A 22035-nucleotide genomic window follows, 5' to 3' on the forward strand; every position below is an offset into this window, starting at 1 on the left:
TTAAACCAGCACGATACAGCCTTGGGGGAAACCACCACCCCAAACAATTAAACAAGAACAAAATTAACTCAAGTCAGCTGTGGAATTAGCACCATTAAAAGCGACATTCCCTAGTTGCCAGGACTGTGTTTGAACCGAGTTTAATGCTGATGCAATAACAACTTCCAGGCCACTGGAAGTAGGACAGTGTGACGGCTGACAGCTCTGGCTGGCTGTGCCTTTAGTGCCACCACACAGCCAGGCACTTGTGAAATAACACTGTCCTCAATCCACCCAAAAACTACCCCGGGACGTGTCACCACCCCGGCATGCTTCTGCTTTAGAGCCTGCAGGATTTCCCCGCGGGAGGTCACAGGGTGTCACCTGAGCAGAGGTGTTCCCGTGGGCCAGGACACGGGAGGAAGTGACTCGTGGGCAGAGGCAGGAGTGGCTCGTGGGTCACTGGGAGCCAGGTGGCACCGAGAGCCAGCCGCAGGAGACCGGCCAGCCACCCTCCCTGTCGCACACCCAGCGATGGGGCCTTGGCATCCATGTCCCTGCGAATGGGACAGGGAGGAGACAGCACCTTGGGGTGACCTCAGCGTTGGTCGGGGACCGCACAAGGGCACAATTAGCCGTGTGATGGGGATGGCAAAATGAGTTTGGGCATTCTGCACGGGACGCTCCCGGCTGGGGTTCCCGTGCCGAGTCACAGCCGCGAGTGTGACACGGGTGGGGGTTTGGGACCGCCTTTACCCGTGACACGGGAGCACAGCACCGGGGATGCCCTTGGCCGCGGGGCGGGGACGGCTCCTCCTCACCCACCTGCCGAGGAAGCGTCCTCCGCGTCGGAGCTGCCGGCGCTGCCGCCCTCCGGGGAGCTGCCGGCGGGCCGGGGGGCGGCGGGCGGCGGCGGCGGCGGCGGCGGGGCCCGGGCCAGCGCCGCCTCCAGGTAACCCACCTTGAAGCGCTCCTCGGCCAGAGCCCGCTGCAGGCGGCGCAGGTGGCGGCGGCAGCGCTCCAGCTCCCGCTCCATGGCCCGCACCGAGCCCAGCTCCATGCGGGGCTCCGGTTCCCCCGGGAACTGCGCCTGCCAGTGCCGCGCGAAGTCCGCCCGGGCCGCCTCGCCCGCCGCCATCCCCCGCCCCAAAGCCGGGATTCCCTCCCGGTACCCCCGGTACCGCCGCCTTCCGCCCCCCGCCGCCGCCGCCGCGGGGCCTGACGTCGGTCCCGCCCCCGGCCCGCCCCGCCTCGGCTCGGCACGGCACGGCCCCGCCGGGGCGGGGGCAGCGCTGCCACCGCCCCCCGGCCCGGCCCCGGCCCCGGCCCCGGCGGCCCGCGGAGGGAGCGGCGGGGATGGGACGGGACGGGACGGGATGGCATGGCATGGCATGGCATGGCATGGCATGGCATGGCATGGCATGGCATGGCATGGCATGGCATGGCATGGCATGGCATGGCATGGCATGGCATGGGACAGGACAGGATGGGGACACCAGCAGCGTGCGGGTGCTGCGCTCCTGCAGCTCACAGACTCCCACTTCTCTCTCCGGGTCTCCCCGAGGAGCTGCGGCACGGGGATGTGGTTGAAGGAATGCCCGGTGTGTGCAGCTCAGGGCAGTAACAAGGTGATTCTAAGCCAGAATCCATCCCAGGTGCTCCGGGAATTCCCCAAGCTAGGAACAACTGAGCCTTAAAGGCGCCTGTGCCGTGGGGTGGCTCCTGTGCCTTCCACATCTGCTACATGCCCAGGCCTTCGCTGCAGAGCTCTGTGTGTCCTATCCTCATCCTCTGGCCAGGGAAAGTCTGGCAGCCCTGTTGGTCTCAGTATGGATGAGCCATTCCTGGCACATGGAGCGGCAGGCACAGGTTCCTGTGGTGGGCAACGAAGGCCTACAACTCCCTGAAAGGGTTCCTGACACACTCCTGGTGGGGGTTTGTCTCTACTCCCAAGGAACAAGGGACAGGACCAGAGGAAACAGCCTCAAGGCTTAAACTGGGTCTTAGGAAAAGTGTCTTCACTGAAAAGGATGGTCAGACTTTGGAAGAGGCTGCTCAGGAAAGTGATGGAAATGCTCAAAAAACATGGATGTGGCATCTGGTGGTTTGGTGGCAACAAGGCAGTGCTGGGTTAACATTTGGATTCAGTTAGAGGGCTTTTCCACCTGGAATGACTTTGGGATTCTGTGAAGGCCCAAGTAAGGCTTTTGCCCACTGCCTGCCACGTGTGCTGTGTTTAAGCACATGCCCACGGCTCACTCCCACTCCACAGGATGTGGCTTTCCAACCTGTGCCAGGGCAGGGCTGAGGTACTGGAGCAAGGATCTCACCCACAGGTGCCTCCAGGCCTCTCAGTGCCTCTCCCCTGCCTCTTCCTGTGCCCTGCAGAGCGGCTGTGGGCACGGGTGACTCACCAGCCCGTGTCCCTTGTGCCACCTGGCCGTGCCCCAGCAGGAACAAAGCACCTTATTTATTTACCTGCAGGCCCAGGTAGTGTTGCAACAGCCGCCTCCTCCTTCCCCTGTCACCAGGAATGGGCACCTCCCTGCACGCCTGTGCTGGTTCTCAGCTCTGGCACGTCCATGCCTCTTGGTGCAGCCTTGCCAAGGAGGATGGATGGTGCTGGGACAGTGCCAGGAGCCGGGCAGCCCCCCCAGCTGCCTCTTTGTCGGAATCTGTGGGTATTGGTGATTCCGAGATTGTAGAAAGTCTCTGTCTTTCTGCCCCATTGCCAAAGCAGAAGCCATAATTGGTCTGTGCTGGTTTCAAGGTTGTTTATTCTGTTTATCTCTAACATGTTCTGCTGCCCTGCCGCAGCTCTGTCCTGCAGGGCAGCGTGTGGGGCTCTGCCCTCAGTGGGATGGTACAAACATTAAATACCACAAACTACCTGTGCTGGATTTACAATAACGTGCCAATATCTGTCACCTACGTTGGACAGTGTGTCCCCAGCCTAAACCAACAGAAAAATGCCAACACTGCAGTGAAACATGGAAGGCATGAAGAAGGAGAAAAAGGACAAGGCACACCCAATTCCTCCATCTTGTCCCCTCTGAACCCCTAATCTAGAATCCTAAAATTTTACTTTTGCACCCGTGTCACACTTAATTATTACTCTTATCAAACACTCAAAGCTTGTAATTCATCCTGTAAGATTGAAAACTCTTTTCCATGGACAGAGATCACAGACAGTGTCTCTCGGGGCTCTGTCCAGGGGGGTTCCTGACCCCTGCCAGGGTCCCAGACCCTCCAGGGCAGCCAGAGGGAAGCCCTGGATTCCCACACCTCTTCACTCCATCAGGGTTTGACCTCCAGCCAGGGCTGTGCTCCCCGGTGGCTCCAGCAGCTCTCACCTGGAAGCATCAGCAGCTTGGGGGTGCTGGGTGGATGTGGCAGCCAGGCCAGGGCTCTGCAGGAGAGCTGTGACAACAGGCAGGTACCCAGCACCCAACAGTGCTCCAGTCCACAGTGACACAGGCTGGGAGGTGGGGAGTCCCCGAGGGCCAAACCCCTTCTTGGAGGCTGGGGAGTGCCATGAATGGCCTGATATACGTGTGGCGACAGATAATTACGGCTCTTTCATCATCTGTCAGGCAGATGGGCCCAGCAGAGCCTCACAACACGTTTCTGGCTCCCCATAAATCTCTCCAGCACACGGTGATAAATCAGCAGGGACTGGGGAGCAGGGCCTGGGTGGGCGTTCCCGCTGACCTCCCAACCTGGAATGGGCACCTCGGTCGGAAGCGCCCAGGACGAGGTGGGGATGGCCCAGCGGGATGTGCTAATTACAGGTGGCATCAGATGCCCCATGATTTATGGCCTGGCCTTGCCTTCTTCCGAGAGCTGGGGCTGCATCCCCGCAGCCAGGGCTGCCCAGAGACCCAGGAGCCCTGGCAGTGCTTCCCAAGGATCTCCCAGGGGCTGTGGGTGGGATGGGGACAGCTTTAGGACTGCTGCCCCTGCCCAAGCACCATCCAGGCAGGACTGGCTTTGTGCCCAGCTTGACCTCCAGCACCAGCAAAAACACCCCCATGGCAGGGATCTGTCCTGCTTAGTCGGGTTTAGACAGGCACATCTCCAGGTGGGTCTGACTTCTATGTCCTGCTGGCATTCAAAGACCCTCCCTGGCTCCCGAGCTCAGCTTGCTGGGTAAATCAGTGGTTGGGGAGCCTCCGTTCCTGGCAGAGAGAGACTGGGAGGTGAGAGGGATGCTGGGGAGAACAAGGGGGTCATAGTGAGCACAGGTGAGTGCTCAAAGATATTTGCAAGCTTCACCTGCCCTTGAAGTGCTGCTGCCTCATCCTCCCCTGTCCCTGAGGCCCTGGCTCCTGATTTATTGGGTTCCTGGAGCAGAGGCACCTAAATTAGCTCCAGCTTCAAAGAGCCAGGAGAGGAGAAGGGCAATAGACAAATAACCCCCCACTAATTGTGGCTATTGATCAAACACGAGCTGGGATGATCAGATAGGAAGGGAAGGATCAAGGAAGGTGAGGCACATTCTCTCTTTTGCACCAGACACCCCAACAATTTGTCAGAGCCACTCCTGGGCCATTTTTCAAAGCATTGCTCCTTGCACAGGAAGGCATTTAGCAACTGCTGGCTAATGAGGTGATGGGCAAACACACGTGGCTGTCCCCCACTGCTCGGAGGTTGGGGACCTGGCCCTGCCCATGGCCTCCGGACCTGCTGCACCTGGCCAGCCCCTCATCCCACCAGCTCGGGGATGCAGGGAACAAGGAGCTGCTTTCAGCACCGCCTTCCCCAAGTTAAGTGCCGGGCGGGCCCGGGAGCGCCGGCCCAGACAGCTCTGCCCCCAGGCTGCTGGGAAGGGACAGGAAGGCTCTGGAGGCAGGTAGCATTTTAGCTCTTTTATCACCTGCCCCGATCCCCCCTGCCACATTCCTGCTTCCTGCTCCGCAGGGCAGAGGCGTGCCAAGCCCTGCACATTCCTGCAGGGGTCTGCTCCTGCTCAGGCCCTCCCTCCCCCTGTCCCCAGGGATGCTCTCAGCTCACCACGACTGTGTCTTCTCCTGTACCCAAGCACAAGACCTGCTGCTTTCCTCAGTAATTGCACCAATTCGTGCTTCAGTTTCCCTTAGCTGAGAAAGAACAGAGGTGCCAGGGGGAAGGAAGAGCCAGGGTGGTGATGGGCACCACGGAGAGCCCTGGGATGACCTGTCCCAGGGTAAGCCACCAGCCTGCCAGGCAGAGCAGCATGAGGGAACTCCTGCAGTGCTCCAGCAGACACTAAAACAACGTGTGCTTGGTGGAGGTGTTTTTCTCGGGGGCCTGTGAGCATCCCACCAGCAGCTCTGGGCACGCAGCACTGGTGTCTCTCAGAGCAGGGGCAGGCTGGGCTCTCTCCCTCCCTGTGCCTCACCTGCCGCAGGTGAGGAGGGTCGGGACAGCCACGTGATGAGCCCTGCTGAAGGTTTTTAGAGGCGGCTGCCTGTCCCTGGAGGAGTGTCACCCACAGCTCCCAGGAGCAGCATCACAGCAGCTCCTCTCCCGCTCCCCCTCCTGCTGCCATGGGGAAAGGGGGCCCAGAGCCCGACGGCTCCGAGGAGGATTTGGAAGCGAGGGACGCATCCCAGGCGTGCTACAGGCAGCCTTTGTGGGTCTCCCAATGCAGGGAAGCAGACACCAGCCCAGGGGACACGGAAGGGATGAAGGTGAGGAAGAGGAGCAGGCCGGTGCGCTCCAAGGCCAGGAGGATGGCTGCCAATGTCAGAGAGAGGAAGAGGATTCTGGACTACAACCAAGCCTTCAACGCCCTGCGGCTGGCCCTCAAGCACGACCTCGGGGGCAAAAGGCTTTCTAAAATCGCGACCCTCCGGCGGGCCATCAACAGGATCGCGGCTCTGTCGCTGTCCCTGCGCTGCTCCGGCTGCTGCTGGCCCTGCGCCCACCCCGAGTGCCGCGCCCGGGCCGGGGTCCCTCCGCAGGAGCCGGGGCTGAAGGGCGGCCATCCCCAGGTGCCCTGGGAGCCCGTTCCTGCAGGGACACAGCGTCCTCCATCCCCTCCCTGCGCTGCCTTTTCCCCTCAGCGGCAGCTCCATCACTACCAGAGCCCGAAGGAGAACCCGGGGATCGCCGCGCCCCGCCCGCAGCGAGCCCCGGGCATCCTGCGGGAACCCCCGGCCGGGACCGTGCCCGGGCAGCTGGGGCACTGCCAGGGCTGGGGGCACCAGCAGTGCCTCCCCACGCACTGACCCGCCGTGGGACGATGGGGGCAGCGGGAAGGCACCGCCGGGTGAGGGAGAGAAGCGCTGCTGGAGGGCTCAGAGAGCCCCCGACACGCGGGACAGGACCCTGCTGCGTGTATCCCCCTGCGGGAAGGTGGGAAGTCCTCGGGAAGTGCCGGCTCTGTGTTTCTTGTCTCACTGCTGCTGATCGCCGCTGGTATTTATTCTCTCTTGCTTGTTCTGAGGGAAAACACGAGTTACAAACCCAGCAGCAGGGCAGTGGTGTTAATATGTGTGGGGTGGACAGATGGGCCGCGGGGATCACGCTAAAGCCCCTGGCTGCCGCCGGTGAAGGAGGGGAGCAGGAGCAGGGAAAGGTTACTGCCCTGGGACTTTTGCCGCTAAGCTCATTGCTACAGACGTTTGTGCCTGGCAGATTTGCGAGGCCGGGAGGGGAGACAGATGTCGGCTTTCATAAAACCCACCCATCCAATTGCGGTTTCCTTCTGATCCCAGTGAAGTGGCTCTGTTGGGACAGGCCAATAGCGCGCTCCCCAAGTCCCGTGGAGGGGAGGAAGGGGGAATTTTACTGAAAAGGTCCCTTTTGTCCCTTCCCTCTGGCTTGCAGAGCTTGGACCAGCTGCGAGGGCTCCCTCCTGCCCAAGGCTCAGCAAACTGGAATTGCTGCAGGAATCAGGCAGGGATTTACAGCCATGCACACACCACAGCTGGCAGGTTTTTGGACAGGACATTTGCACCGTGTGATTCCCGCAGTGCTGAGCCCTGCAGAGCTCCTCCAGCCCCTCTGCTCCCACCCCGGTGCTACCAACATTCCAGGGGCAATCTGAGCTCCCTCTCTGCCCGGGGACATATGCTGGAACAACCATCCCAACCTCCTGCTGTTGAGCACCGGGATCTCCTCCTCCTTCCTTAATCCCTGGTGGGACATGGGAGCTGGTCCAGGAGCAGAGGAAAACTGGTGGCAGCCAGGAGAGAGAGCTCTTTGCTCAGCAAAGGAGCTTCTTTAAAGTGCTGGTGGTGTGAGGCATCCTGGCTTCAGCCTCTGACAGGTGCTCCCCTCGCCAGAAGAAGGCCTGCAGCCGCTCCTCTGAAGGATTCCTGCTTCTCCCTACAGCTCTGGGTGCCTCTCCCTGGAGCAGTGCATGGCCCTGCCCTGTCAGCAGCTGTCACACGGGGAGTGAGAGCCCAGCAATGCTTCAGTGACTCCCTAACCCAGGCAGGAATGTGCATCTCCCTGGTTTTCCCTCACCAGCTTTGGTGGTCAGCCGAAGTGAGGCAGATGGAAACAGATGGTCACAGGGGCAGGAGTGGAAGGGAATCAAAATCCCGTGAAACCCCGCCAAGCAGGGCCATCCCACTGCTTCCAGCTCCACGTTCACAAACTGTGGCTCCTAATTCTATTTGGAGGCTGCAGGATGGGATAAAGCTCTGGGCAGCAGGTCCTGCCTGGCAGAAGTCTCTTAGGGCACCTCTCGGGGAGGCAGGAGGTGCTGGGTGTGCCCCGTAGATGGCACTCACTGCCAGGGAAACCCCTGGCAAATTTGGCACTGAAGCATAATGCAGAATGGAGGGAAAACATCCATTTTCCCCGGGTATCCAGGCTCTAAAGGGTTGTTTTAGCCCCCCCCCCCCCCCCGCCCTCACATCATCCCTGCTCCGAAGGATGGAGAAGGTGTACCTCACACTGCACCAGCGCCCTTTCTGCTTTGCAGGTTCTGTGTAGGGGCACGGTATGGCACTGATGTGGTGTCCCTGTGTCCAGCTGTGGTCACCCACAGGGCAGGGCGAGCACAGCCCAGCCCCGGGCACGGCTGGTCCCAGAGCGGCTGGAGCCAGAGGTGCCACCGGGCACCCGCACACCGCCCAGCCCCTGTCACACTCCGGGCAGCCCTGCCCAGCCCCAGGGCAGCGATCAGGGGCTCGCGGCTCCGCTCCGTGTCGCATGTCCCCCGCCTGCCCGGGGAAAGGCTGGCAGCCGGCAGGGGCAGCAGGGCTGTGTGTGCCCCGCACCTCCGGGGCTGCAGCGGCCCCGAGCCCGCCGGTACGGGCGGAGCCCACTCGGGGCTGGGCTCTCACGTACCGCTGCAGCGGAACGGAGCCCGTGGGAGCCCCGGGAAGAGCTGGGGGTCAGCGGGGCGGGACAGAGCCTCGGCTGGGCTCGGCTGAAGGCGGCGGGGACTCCCCGGCTCTCCCACCGCCCCGCCCCGCCGCATCCCCGGCAGCATCCCCGGGGGCCGCGGCGCCGCACGCAGCGCGGTAAGGGGGCGAGGAGAGGGGGGCCGGGGACACCCCGGGGGCGGTCCGCCGGCCCGATCCTGCCCCGGGGGCCGAGCCGGAGGAGGGGCCAGCCCGGCTCGGCCTCCCGCGGGCGGCGGGCCCCGAGCGCAGAGCGGCGGCGGGGCGCTGCCGGAGCCCGCTCCGCCGGGCCATGGCCAGCACCGGCTCCGCGCCCGGGGGCGCCGGCCCGGGCTCGGGCACCGCGCTGCCCACCCGCTTCCAGGAGACGGAGAAGCTGCTGTCGGCGACGGAGGGCCGGGAGGAGAAGGGCCTCCGCGGCTCCAAATCCTTCACGGCAGCCCTGCCCGGCGAGACGGAGCGCAACGGGCACGGGCTGGGCTACAAGTCGGTGTCGGTCGGGCACCTGGAGGCGCCGCCGCTGTCGCCGTCCCGGCTGAGCCTGGGCAGAGCCTCGTCCACGGCCACCAGCACGGCGGCCCCGGAGCAGGGCCGCCCTCGGGACTACCTGGTGCTCGCCATCTTCTCGTGCTTCTGCCCCGTCTGGCCCATCAACATCGTGGGCCTCGTCTTCTCCATCATGGTGAGTGCGGGACCCGCCGGGCGCACGGACCCGCCCGCTTCTCCTGCGGCTTCCCCCGCCGCCGCCCCGACGGCCGCCCCGGAGCTGTCCGCGGTGCTGCACCCCCGGCACCGGCACCGGGCCGGGAGGAGCCCGCTCCGCTCCCGCAGCGCGCTCCGGTGCGGGTCCGGGGGGCGCGGGCGGGCGGAGGCGGGCGGGGAGCGGCACCGAGCCCGGGGCAGGGCGCGGGGAGGCGGCGGGATGGAGATGGAGATGCGGGGAGGCGGCGGGATGGAGATGGAAAAGGAGATGGAAAAGGAGGCGGCGGGATGGAGATGGAAAAGGAGAGGGGGGTGGGATTCCAGGGCAGGGCTCCCGGTGGCTCCGGGAAGAACGGTGGCTCCGGGAAGAACGGTGGCTCCGGGAAGCGCGGTCCCTGCCGCCAGGCAGCGGTCCAGAACCGCTCGGCGGGTTTCCCCGGCAAGGAGCTGCGGGGCGAAGCTCTGCCGAGGGATCTCCCCCCGCCCCTCCGAGCCCAGCCCTGCAGCACTGGGGAGACCCTGGCTGGAGGCTGCTGCCTGGCCTCAGGCACTTCAAAGGGACGGGTTGCACCTGCAGCTCCTTTAGTCGCCCCGGAGAAGCAATTTTCCTCCATTAAACATCCCCCACACCTCAGCAAATCCACCAAGAGCCGAGCAGGGGAGAATGAAGCCAGCCCGGCCTCCCACCCATCTCGGGTACAGGTGGCTCAGGCAGCTCAGCCCTACAAGCACAGCCACCCCCCTCCCAGCAGATGCTGCTCTCTTGTACACACCCAGCACCTTCTATGCCTTTGATTTGCAACAAAGGCAAATCTTTTCTTTGAAAATCAGCTCCGTTACCGCACAGAAATGCACTGAGGGGCACCTGCAGCCATCTCTTCCCCCAAAAACCACCAACAACTTGAAGGCAGGCACGGGCACTTGCCACAAAAAGCCCTCTAGGGAGACCAATTTCCATTTTGAGGAGGAATCATCGTTCCTACCAGTGCCAGCTGTCATCTGCGTAGTACAGTTGTGTGACACAGCCTGTTTAGGCAGCATCCAGGGAAAGCCAGCCAGCCTTGTTTGGCTTTGCACTGCAAGGAGAGGGAAAGCAGCTGGGGATTGCACATCCCTGGTAATAAACAAGGTCTCTCACGGGGATTTTCCAGCCACATTAGCCTTCATGCAAAATAGATCCTCACACTGTCCCTTGCAGGCGTCAGAGCCTCCAGGGTGGTGGGGGTGTGCCTTGGGCCACAGGAGCCCCGTGGAGGAGAGTTTGCAGTGGAAAAAGAGCAGGAGTTGGTTCATCCTGCCAGGCAGAGAGGCACCGGGGTGTGGTGACTGTCACAGCCAAGGGGAAGCAGGACCAGCAAGGCAATAAGATTATTGAGCTGCCCTCTGCTTCCAAGGCAGCACTGCCCAGGGCTCATCCAGAGCCGGGGAAGGGGAGGCAGAAGGTGCATTCAGCTGAGCTTGTTCTCCTGGATGAGGTTAATGGCACACACTGCACATTAGAAGCCAGTGCACATCCTCTTGCCCCTGCACAGTGGCCCCTGCACTCTCTGTCCTGCGGTTTAATTAATTATTGCAGCCCTGCCTGCACCATCACCTCCTCCACACACCCACCTGCCAGCCAGGGACCTCCACAGGCACCAGCAGAGCAGGATGAGGAGTGATCCATCCATCCATCCTCCCTCCCTGAGGAACCAGGGAACATCTGGCTGGGTGCTGCTGCCAGCAGGAGCAGCTCTCAGGGCACAGGCTGATGTTTCACCTGCTTACAGCAGGGAGGAACTGAGCTCCTTAAGGCTCCCCCAGGCTCAGGTCTTCTTCAGAGTAAAGCCCAGGTGTGCCTGATCATGCACAGATCTGAGCAGGAACCAGGTTTTTGTGATTCCCATCGCCTGGGGAAACAGGAGGACCTTTCCACAATGTGCTGACATTCCTTTAGCTCTGCAATTGTGCTTTTGTTTCCTGAGTCAAAGCTTTTGCACATGAAAGCCTTTTTTTTTTTTTTTCCCTGGGTAATAAGCAGCGTCCAGAGAGGAAAGAAAATGAATGCTTTTGAGCTTAGTGTCTCATAAATCATTTTTCAAAAGCTGCTCTCAGATCCCAGCAGGGCCTATGGCCAGAGGTGGAAAAAAACCCTTCTCTAGCCCACCAGCCTGTTCATGCTAACACTGGTTTTGTGGAAATTAATTACCTGGAGGCTTCTTACAGACTCTTGGATGTGTTTTTCCCAAAAAGTGATGATCTGGCTGTTCTAAAGGGTTCAGGTCACTCCCCAGGAGAGAGAGTGGGACTGGTGGACAAGGATGTGTCCATCCCCTGGGATCCATCTGCTGGGAGTGCAGGGCAGGGCTGGCTACCACACAGCCACCCTGCATTCCTGCTGTGAATCCTCTCCTCTGCCCACCAAGTGCAGCCACTTCGGGGGAAGAAGCAGAGGAGCCACATCCCAGAGTACAAAACTCCAAATAAACGAAAGGAAATGAAAAAATCCATCCAGAACCACCACATAATAACATCAAGGGCAGTTCTGCACAGCACTTGGTATCCAAAACAAGTTCTGTCATTGCCAAAAGATGTATGAGAAGTCAGACTATCCTCACCCATTATTGTCTCACTCTGGAGTTGACTGATACCTCCCTTGGAATGTTTCCTTCAACAAAAACACCAAGTGTCCAGGATTAATGATTTATTCTGAGTAATTGGTGGACGGCAGCAGAGAGCATCCAAAGCCAGTTCATAAATTGGGAAGGATTGCAGGAAAGAGGATGGGATGATTTGTCTTCCCCATCCCTGTGTGTTTCCTAGCACAGAAAAGTAATTGCCTTCATTTGCAACAAGGCCACTTAGGGGAAAAAACCCATTTGGAGCAGTAACTGGAAGAGCTAGCAGTGGGAAAGAGGTGAAATGAATAACTCCTGAGTCCCCCAGCCTCACCTGGCCCAGGTGCTGCAGATTTCCAGCTCTGGGCTGGAGCAGGGAGTCCCTTGGCACTCCCACAGTGACTCACTGCCCCAGAGCCCTCGAGCCTTGTGGAGCTCTTCTGCCTTGCTGAGCCTCCATTAATAAACAAGATGTTAATGTTTTTATGTGGAAAGCAAAACAGGGGATTAGTGATACTAGAGAGCTATAATCAAACTGTTCCACACTGATTAATAATATATGTACAGTACCAAATTCTTGCTAAACACCCCGTGCCAGTGCTGATGTGTTTCTCATAATTGAGGATAAATGAGCAGTAAACACTTCCAGAAGTTGCAGTGATAAATATATTGAATCCCTTAGCCTATGTATTTTGCCTTGAAGACAGCTAAACCTGCAAATTTCACTGCAATCTAACCCACACCCTGCCAAAATGTTACACTTGCTACAAAAACCAGAGACTGAAAAACCAAATCCCCAGAGCTGGAGCCGTCAGTGAGCAGGGCAGGGATCCTGTCGATCCCTGGGCTCCTGCATCCTCCCCATCCCTCACCACCAACCCATGAGGCTTCATTTTGTCACCTCCTGTTCTGGGATGAAAATAGCTCTTGGCTGCATCCCATCGCTGTCGGAGTGGGTCTGGCAAAGCTGCTGGAGAGCCCAGGAGGAGCAAAGTCCTGAGCACTCCTGGTGCCACCGTGGGGACAGCGATGCCCAGGGTGGCTCCTGAGCGGGGCAGGACATTGGCAGGGGGGCAGAGGAAGCAGCCACCCTCCTGTCTGAGGCTCTGCTGTGTTATTTTCCTGGTGACACAAACCCAGAGGAGCACATGGAAACATCCAAAGCTGCGCTTTTCCTACAGAGCAGCTGCCCATGCACAGCCTGGGCTGGGGATGTTTTGGTGCTGCCAAGAGGCAGTGGAATTAAAGCAGGATGAATGGGAAATGGGGCAGTAAAATCAAGTATTGGTTCAGATTCTCTGTGATGTTTCATGATTATTTTTGGAGCTGGACTAGACCTCCCTACTCTTTTTTTTTTTTTAAACATGAGGCAGGGGATCCTTTCCACCACAGCTATTTCTGAGATACACATTTTTTGAAAGGAAACTGGGATTGCTTTAATCCAGTTCCACCTTTAACTCTTTTTAACTAGTACACTTGGTGGTTTTTTTAAACGGAGAATTTCCCCAGTTTTAGCAGCCATGCTCCAAAGGGAGGAGCTGTCACACAGCACAGGGCTGTGGGAGCTGCTGAACCCACAGCTTGCTCCAGATCCTCTTCTTCTCCTCCAAGGCAGCTTGGCTGGAGATGGATGGGCCAGGGAAAGAAGCCTTTAACCCATGTTAAAGTGTTAAATAAATAAAAGCAGCCCCAAAGTAGGAGTATCTGCTTCAAAGCAGTTAAATCATCAATAAAACCCCATTCCCAGTGAGGTTTAGGGGGGTTTTGCCCAACTCCTCCACTGGATCAAGGATTCTGGGCTCCCTTCTCTTTCCCCTCACTCCAAACTTTCCCAGCCAGGTGAAAATGTCACCAACAGGCCTTAAAACCCCTCACCCACTATTCCTCCCTCCAAAGCCCCTTCCCAATGGGTTTTGGGGGCAGCAGAAGGGCGCTGCAGGAATCTGGGGAGGCTTTTTGGTCCCAAGAGCCGGGCTGGCAGCAAGGTGAGTAATTCCAGCAGGAGTCCTCTCCCAGCCGCCCTCTGCTAAGTGCTGGGTGCTGTCCCAGCCAGGGCAGGACGCCCAGGAGATCCTTCCCAGCAGGGTCAGGAGGCTCTGCCCACAGCAGCCGTGCTTCTCCCTCACCAGGAACCCTCACTTTTTTACTTGGGAACCAAGTGATGGCTAATTAAAGGAGTGGGAAAGAAAATGGAGCTGAGTTTGGGGCTCTAGAGCCAGGGAGTCACCCCTAGAGCTGCTGCCTCTCTCAAGGGTCTCTTTTTGTGCCTCCCCAGTCGAGGAACAGCGGGCAGCAAGGGGACACAGATGGTGCCCGGCGGCTGGGACGCATGGCCAGGCTGCTCAGCATCGTCTCCATCGTGCTGGGGACCATCATCATCGTGCTCTACATTTCACTCAGCGTCAGAGGTAACCCTTCCTTCTCCTTCCCTCAGCCAGCTCCAGCCCAGGGGATGGATGGGACAGGCCTGCCCCTCATCCCCAGCCCAAGTGCAGTGGGAGGGCGCTGAGCCCAGCTTGGTTTGACCATCACCAGCTGCACACACACGTAAAAAACACCTCAGAGAACGGGCTCCTTCCTGTACAAACACACATTTCCCACATGACCAGCATGGAAAGCCCTCCCTGTGCTGTCCAAAGGGCCCTGGTGACCACACAGGGTCTCCCTGGTGAAAAGCCCTTCCCTTGTGGTTCTGTTCTGTAAAAACAGAAAGGTTTCAGGACACAAATCAACCTGCCCAGAAATACAATCCCAAAACGTCTTGGGAACCTCCTAAACACAACCCCATCTGCCAAACCAGCATGATCAGCACAGCTCAGGCAAACAGGCACCTCAGACACACCCAAAGGCCGAGCCAGGAGCATCAGGGGAACATCTGCTGACTGCTGCAAGCTGCCCTAAGCCACTCTTTCTTTTACAGTTTCCTAGAAGATGTTTCAGCATGCAAATACCTTGAAGAGGAGGAAGACAACTTTCCTTCTGGGGTTTTTACTTTCAGCCTTGCAACAAAACAAAAAATTGTCACAGTGTAGGTGGGCAGCCCTAGACAGTCTGCTCTGGAGCGCCGTCGGAAGGAACGCATGCTTCGATTCACCGCCTCTGGGAGCGAGCCTGGGCGAGGGATGGGATAAAAATCACCCTGAGCAGCAATGGGAGAGGCCACACGGAGAGGAGAAGGGGGAAATCCACTACCTCATTCCCCTCCAGCAGAACTCACGGAGCGGGGAGACAACTAAAGTGCAAGAGGAGGAGAGAGTCTCCAGAAGGAAGCTGGTTTTGGAAGGAAAATACAAGGCGAGAGCGGGACGTTTTTGAGGAGTCCTCCTGAGAATTTTGGCACAAAGTCACTTGATTTTTGGGGGGTTGTTGGTTTTTAAATCGTCAAAATCTCTGTCTCTATGAAAACAAAACAAAACAAAGCTCAAACTGCCATCAGGAGCTGAGAGCTGTTCCACGGAGGAGGAGGGAGAGCGGAGCTGCAGCAGGACCACGGCTCTGCTCCGAACGAAACGCAGCTGCCAAAGCTGGAGGATGTGGTGGGTGCTTTTGTATTTTTGATGAAAAAAAAAAGAAAAAAAAAAAGAAAAAAAAAAAGAGACAATGACCATTTGCATGCCTTTGGGAATGTTCTCCATGTCTGTTCCTACAAGCTCTTTTATCACTTAGGGCAGATCTCAGAGCTGGCAGAGGAGGATGTTGCTGCATGAGAACCCCAGACTCCTCCTCACCCCCATCCCATGGTGGGCTTTTTAAAGGAAGGCAAAATCAGGCGTTCCCTGTGAACCCACACAGCTCTCTGTGCACCCAAAGGGAGGTTAGCACCCCTGGCACTGAGACAAGAGCCTGGTTGATGCCCAGGGCACGGAGAGCCCCTTCTCCCACTCACACCCCAATGTCGATCCAGCCCCAGCACTGCCAGTGCTCATCCCCCCGACCCTCTGAGGCTTCAGCTTAGGGCCTCCCAGGAGATTTTCAGGGCCATGAAGGAGTTTTAGCCTCCTGCTCCTCTCCTTGCACCCCTTACACAGCTCTTCTGCAGCTCTGAAAACCTCCGGCGTCCCCGGAGCTGCCTGGGCTCAGTTCCTCGAGTCGTTGTATTGTTTTTTAATGTTTTGTATTTAACGCAACAAGAAAACAAGACTCTGCTCCTCCCACTCTGTCTGTAGGTACCACAGGCCCTGCCAGGTCTTCCACAGCACATGGCTCCCTCAGCCCATCCCTGTGGGACCAAATCCCCACATGCTCCATCCAGCCCCAGCCCTTCTCCTCCCTGCTCTCCCCTCATTGCTGTGGGGACTTCCTGGGCTTGGCCCTCTCCCCACCCACCCAGACTATGCAAAGCTCCATTGCCTGTTGTTTCAGCCAGGCTTTGTGACTTCTGGCCACGTCCTTTGGCTCCCTGAGTCTCTTTGATCCAAACTTTGGGGACACACAACCAAGAGCTGCACTGCCCGACCTTTCTGTTGCCTCCAGCTGACAACCTGCGACATAAAAACAGGGACTGGCTGAGAAATGTTGTCCTGCAGGGCACTTCTGCTCCCTAACAGCAATCTCCTGAAAAACACCCACATTTAGAGCAAATTCAGTGCTTCCCAGGGCTTGTCTACATGGAGAATCCACTCAAAGAAACCTCACAACGCAGTAACTGCTTGGCACTGACTCCTTCCCTGGGCTGCTGGGTAGGGGTGAAGTGTAAATCCACGCTGTAGTTACTCTGTAGTAGCTAATGTGCAAAGCCACGGGCATCTCTGTGAAAATTCTCCTGTCACCTTTTTGATTGCTCCTCTTCCAAGTGGTTTTTTCCTCTAGATGTTGTTTGAATCCAGGGGGTGAGAAAGCCAAATCCCCCAGACACGCTGTCAACGTTTTTCTCTCCTCTAAAAGGGATGCCAGGGGCTCACAGCAATAGCACATCACTACAGCACTTTCTCGGGCTCCATTCCCATCCACCCCTTTGCCAGCACTCCATCACAAACTGCTGGCATCTAAAATGGACCAAATCTGCCACTTTTCTTCTGCAATTTATCTTTTGTGAGTTCAGCAAACAGGGGCTGCTGAGCATTGCTGGGTGGGAGCTCCCTCCTCCATCCTCCATCCAGGAACTGCATTTTTTCCTCCTGAGCCCTTCAGAACCCCTCCCTTGGATGTCCAAACTCATCTTATGACTATTGAAATCCCATCAAATCCCCCAAATGTTTCCTTCTTTAACTCTTGGACTCAAGAGCTGCTTGCTGGGGGACACGTGGGGGGATTTTTGGAGCTACATAAGGGCAGTGCTGCCTGTCCCTGCATCTCCTGCCCTTTGCCCTTGGAGCTGCTGGAATTCAGCTGATGGGAAGAGCCCAGGAAGCTCCTCCTTGAGCAGGAAGGGTCCTTTTTTCAGGGAAAAGTGCTGGAGGGAGTTATAGGACTTGAGAGCACTGAGCATTTATTAAGTAAGGATTTAAATGCTCTTTTATCATTATATAAAGCCTTTCATCTAAAGTGCTTCTCTGCATCCAAAGGATTTAACCCTGCCACCCCCCATGAGGTGGGCTCACATTACTGCTCTAATTGCAGGGATGGCAAATGCTCAGGCACTGAGCAGCTCCCAAAACAACCCCCTTTTCTTCCTCCTCCTTAACAGAACCATCTATGAGCACAGATTTCCTTAGAATCTGGGGTTTTTTCAGTGGGATCTAGACAAAATGTGCCCCACTGTGGCTCCAAATGGGATTCCTGCAGGCAGGGGAAGGAGGGGCTTTGTGAGGCAGCTGCAGTGCTCCTTGCCAGGAGAGCCCCCAGGCCAGGCCAGCAGAGCAGTGGAGGTACCAGGACTCCCCTGGGTGCAGGAGAAGGCAGAAGATTTCCCCAAAAACCCCAGGGTGATGAGTTGTTTGTGCCTCCTGTCTCATTGGACAGCTTGGGCGATGCTTCTCCCCTCACTGTTAAGTATAGCAAAAGAGAAGGACTGAGACACTTGAATCCTTTTCATTCTAAAATCTTCCTGAAGAGATACAATTGTACCCTTGAACTCAGCTTTTTTTTTTTTTATTTTATTCTTATCCTGCATTTCACTCTAGAGGAAACCCTCTACAGTTACCCCTGACAAAATATTTACTGTGCTTGTAACCTGCCCCTCCAGTGCTGGAGGAATAAACTCTCCAGGGACACCCACCAAGTCCCTTCTCCCTGCTCCCCCATCAATTTCTCCACACATTTTGCAGCCTGTTCTGCAAAGCTTTTGCCACTTTGCTCTCCCCATCCCCCACGGTTTTATCCCAGCTCAGCTCCCTCTGTGGCTCTTTTTGGGTGGAATTTGCTCATATTTGTGCAGGAGGAGGCTGCAGAGCCCCCAGCCCTCACCTGAGCAGGGTCACAGTGAGGTTGATGAAGGCAGAACTTCACCCTGAGGCCACCAGGCTCAGCCACCCCCAGGGAACTCTCCTTAACTCAGCTTTTAGCAGACAGGAGGGCAACCACAAAAGCTGTGCCATGAGCCCTTTCCTCTCCAGCCCCTCCAAGCATCCCTGTCCCTTATTCCAGCTCTTTGCCACCTGCTGCAGCCTCCTCTGAGCACACACATCAGAATTCTCCATGCTTGCAACTAAAACAGGCACAAAATCCTCAGGCTCTGGCCAACTTCTCCCCCCTGGTGCAGGAAAGGTGAGAGCACGGTGACAATCCAGCCCTACCTGCCAGGGAAGCTGAGCTGGTGGGAGGAGAGCTCTGAAGGGATGGAGAAGGTGGGAAATGCCTCTCAATGTGAGCTGGAGTGGGAGTTACAATCGACAGGTCCTGGTGGGATGGAAATCCAGGGGAAGGAGCCTCCCAGCAGAGCATGGGGCTGCTGGCACCTCCCTGGCACTGCTGTCCCTGGCCTTCTTTGCCAGGATTTGGGGCAGAGCTGGGCTCTGTAGGGTGGCACAGAAGGGCTGCTGCCTGCTGGATTGAAGCTTTAAGCTGAACCAGCAACAAACTTGGTTTTGTAGCAGCCCCTGGTGGGATGCAGTGACCATGGGGCAGGAAAGGTCTGCCTGAGTCAGTGGGGCCACAGCAGCACCAGCAGGGAAAGAAAGGCACCAAAGGGCTTCAAAGTTTGCTGTGTTAGGGATGGGTTTGCTGTTTCTGGCTGTTCCAGTTCCCTCCTCTACTCTTTGCTGGTTTTACCACACTGTCCCCTCAGCATCCCACCCCCAGAGCTCCCCTGAGTCCCTCAGCTCTTCCCCCTCCCTCTGTCCCTCCTTTCCCCCAGACAGGTCCTGCTGCAATGAGATCTCATCTCTGGGCTCTGCTGGAAGGGGGCAGGGAGGTCTGACCCTCACATTTCTCCATGTAGGCTAAAGAGAGCAGATCCTGCCTGTTCTAGAGAATGGAATCTGCATTTCTGCCCATTCCGAGCCCAGGGAGAGGCTGCAGAAAGGCACCGCTGGGCTGGCCCCACCCTTGCCCTGTCGGTTTGTTACTCATCACAGAACCACAGCCAGGGTTGCCCTTTAAACTGAAATTATTCAGATTTAAGCTCGTTTTCCTTTCAGTATCCAGCCTTTAACTTTGGCAAAAACCAGTTAGGTTTAGGTTTGGACTGGGCACAAATCCAGGGGGGCATGGGGGGCAGAGCAGCCTTTTCAAAGTGGGAATATTTGTAAAGCATTTACACCAGTAGGTAGCAAAACCCCAACCTGTAAATACACATCCAGGATAAGAAACATCAGAAAGGGAACGTGTGCAGGATTCACCAAGGCAGCCCTGATACCACCTGGGAGCCCTTAGGAGGTGCCAGGACTTGATCCTTGGCATGGAAATGCAGGTTCCATCCCCCCCCAGGGAGAGCCACAGCTCACACACAGCATGAACACAGCAGGAATTGCAGCTGGGTGCTTCTCTTGGCTGACAAATGTTTCTTTTTCTGCAGGATGGTATGGTATATCTTATATACTTTCTTTGTATTTCTTGGCATGAGAAAAAAAAAAAATTAAAATGTAACATGCATGGTCAAAGCTGAACTGGTTTCTTCTGTCTAAATTAGAAAAAAAAAATATCCAAGCTACTCATTCACACTCTGAGAGCAACCAGTTGGTATTTTGGGTGCAGTGGGCTGCAAATAATATGTACAGGCAAGGAGTAAAGAAAACAGCACAAGTCAGAGCAGGGAGAGGTGCAGACAGAGCAGCCTTGTGCTGGTTTGAACCAAAAACTTCCCAGGAGTTTTTCCAGCAGGACTGGAAGGCTGCTGAGGCTCCTGGGTGAGCAGGAGGGTTTATTTGTGTTATTGGTCACTCAGGGTGGCTGATCCTCACTGCAGAACTTCACTCAGCTGCATCCCAGAGCTCTCCTCTCACTGCCCATCCCTGGCAGCCCCTGGCAAGGAGTGGCAGCCCAGCTCCCAGCCCAGCCAGCCTTGAGAGCCCTGCAGAGGAGCTGCCTGTCCCACCCTGCAGAGGAGCTGCCTGTCCCACCCTGCAGAGGAGCTGCCTGTCCCACCCTGCAGACTCACCTGAGGAGGTGGCACAGTCCCACAGCTGCCCCAGGACAGCTCCTGCCCTCCCAGCCAGGGCAGTGCCACCACCACAAGGATGAAAAATGAGCCTTGCAGGCCCTGCTGTGGGACACAGCACTTGCACCTGCAGCTGTGCCTGCGATGGAAGAGCACAGAGGGTGATCCTGCAGCGTGAATCAGCAGCAAACAGGCTCAGTGTCCCTGCCTGGAGCACATCCTGACATCCTCAGGCAGGGCAGCTCCAGCCTGAGGGCTCTGGGATCTCCTCCCTGACAGAGCCACCCAAAAACTCAGCAGCAAACAGTGGAGCAGATCCAGGGTTGGACTTGCTGTGGGCACCTTTAGGACGTGTTTGCAGCTGGGGGGTGAACAAACCCACCCTGTGATCCAAACCCCTCTGCTGTGACCATCTTTGGCCTGCCTGTCCTCTTCGCTCTGACAAACTTGCCCTTCCTTAAGGATGCAGCTGCAGGGTTTTGGGGCGCTGAAAAATGAACCCCACAGGTACTCAAAGCCAGAGAGGATGGAGATTAAATGTTTATGAGCTCATGAAGAACAGAAGTGTTATCCTCACGAGCATCTCAGACACTAATCCAAGGAACAGGAATTAGCTCTTCTGGATCAGCTGCTGCCCACAGCACAAAGCCCAGCCTCTCTAAGTCAGGCTCAGCTGTGGATCTGTCCTTAAGGTTTCCTATGGCACCAAGCATTGCCCAGGGAGACAGAGCTGCTCCAGAGCCCCCACACACCATCACCATGCTCAGCTGTTCACCCCACAGCCTCCTCCTGCCCTGCACTACCCCCCTCCCCAGCTCTGCAGCTCACTGGGCCACTTTGAACCAATTAAGCCATTTTCCTTAGTGCATCCATTCCCTGTTGCTTTGAAAACTGCAAGTCTAATTCAATCTGCTGGTTCTTACTCCTAAACACCCTCCCCTTGTCACAGCACCCGAGCCAGGGCTCTTGATGTTCAGCTTCACATCCCAGGGCTCAGAGAGCAGCTGCTCAAACCTCCCAGGGCCGGCAGCCAGCGGGAATTACTCACAGCCATGCAGGTCCACACTTCAGCTACTCCTGTTTTACACCAAGGCTGGGTTTGCACAGAGCTTTGTCACTCAGCCACAGCATCTCCCCACCCAGCAGAGCCAGAGGCATCACTGCCTGCACGAGGGCCTTGGCAGCATAGCTGGGATTGCAGGGCAGGTCTGAAGAGCCACATTTATTTGTCCTGCTGGAGACACAAAATGCAGATGTTTGGAAAGCCCAGTGTAACTCACTCCCCATGATTCAGCAAAACAAAAAGGGTTTGGGTTGGTGCTACCTGTGAGCGACAAAAGGCACAGGAGAGGTCTTGGTGGGGACAACTTCGAAGGAACAGATGCCATTTGCATTCCAGCATCCCAGCACAGGATGTCTGAGGCTGCTTTAAGCCATCTTCAGCCCTCTTTGTGCGTTGCCTAAAGAATTCAGCAAGCCAGAAGACCGAGCAGAAAAAAAAAAGAAAAAAAAAAAAGAAGAAAAAAAAAAAGCAAAAAGCAATGGCTTTGTCCTGGAGGAGGAGGAGGATTTGAAACCCCCACACCATGCAGAGATTCCCCTCCAGAGCTGAGATTCCCCCTGGCCACGTCACCAGATGCAGCCCCAGACTTCAAAGGCCGCCAGCCCGGGCTCTGATGTTCACTGAAGACAAGGCAGGGCCGAGTTCTCCAGCTCCTGTTTTATTAATACCCTGCTCTGATGGGCTCATGTATAATAGATTCACACAGGAACAGCAAGAGGTTCATGTCCAATTTCCACGTTGCATACGTTCTCAGCTGAGCACTGTGGGCTGACCCTTCATCTCCCAGTGTTTGTCTTCACTGATGAATTTGCATGAATTTGGGGTTCAGGCAAAGGACAGAAACTTGGCCACCAGCTCCTCAACTGGCTTCCATGA

The 22035-nt window shown here is 57.0% G+C and overlaps 3 protein-coding genes across 3 annotated transcripts in view; 2 read left to right on the top strand and 1 right to left on the bottom strand.

Annotated features, from left to right (window-relative positions):
- Positions 1–1154, bottom strand: part of ABR (ABR activator of RhoGEF and GTPase) — a 37861-nt gene extending 36707 nt beyond the window's left edge. The window contains exon 1 of the mRNA XM_030288192.4: positions 805–1154. Within this exon, the coding sequence (XP_030144052.2) occupies positions 805–1117 (313 nt within the window). The 5' untranslated portion in view covers positions 1118–1154. The remainder of the gene's footprint in view (positions 1–804) is intronic.
- A 3971-nt stretch (positions 1155–5125) lies between these two features.
- On the top strand, positions 5126–6254 carry BHLHA9 (basic helix-loop-helix family member a9). Its single transcript, XM_030288281.4, has 2 exons — positions 5126–5164; positions 5463–6254. The coding sequence occupies exons 1-2, from the start codon at positions 5126–5128 to the stop codon at positions 6189–6191; spliced, it is 768 nt and encodes a 255-aa protein (XP_030144141.4). The 3' UTR covers positions 6192–6254.
- Positions 6255–8538: 2284 nt separating this feature from the next.
- On the top strand, positions 8539–15039 carry TRARG1 (trafficking regulator of GLUT4 (SLC2A4) 1). Its single transcript, XM_030287790.4, has 3 exons — positions 8539–9003; positions 13896–14028; positions 14541–15039. The coding sequence occupies exons 1-3, from the start codon at positions 8614–8616 to the stop codon at positions 14546–14548; spliced, it is 531 nt and encodes a 176-aa protein (XP_030143650.4). The 5' UTR covers positions 8539–8613; the 3' UTR covers positions 14549–15039.
- The last annotated feature ends 6996 nt before the right edge of the window (positions 15040–22035 follow it).

This window comes from Taeniopygia guttata, chromosome 19 (assembly GCF_048771995.1).
Source record: "Taeniopygia guttata chromosome 19, bTaeGut7.mat, whole genome shotgun sequence".
Lineage (NCBI taxonomy): Eukaryota > Metazoa > Chordata > Aves > Passeriformes > Estrildidae > Taeniopygia > Taeniopygia guttata.

Coding starts and splice junctions, on each gene's coding strand:
- BHLHA9 (XM_030288281.4), top strand. CDS start 5,126: ATGGGCACCACGGAGAGCCCTGGGATGACCTGTCCCAGG. Junction 5,165..5,462: donor CTGGGATGACCTGTCCCAGG/GTAAGCCACCAG, acceptor CACAGCTCCCAG/GAGCAGCATCACAGCAGCTC.
- TRARG1 (XM_030287790.4), top strand. CDS start 8,614: ATGGCCAGCACCGGCTCCGCGCCCGGGGGCGCCGGCCCGGGCTCGGGC. Junction 9,004..13,895: donor GCCTCGTCTTCTCCATCATG/GTGAGTGCGGGA, acceptor GTGCCTCCCCAG/TCGAGGAACAGCGGGCAGCA.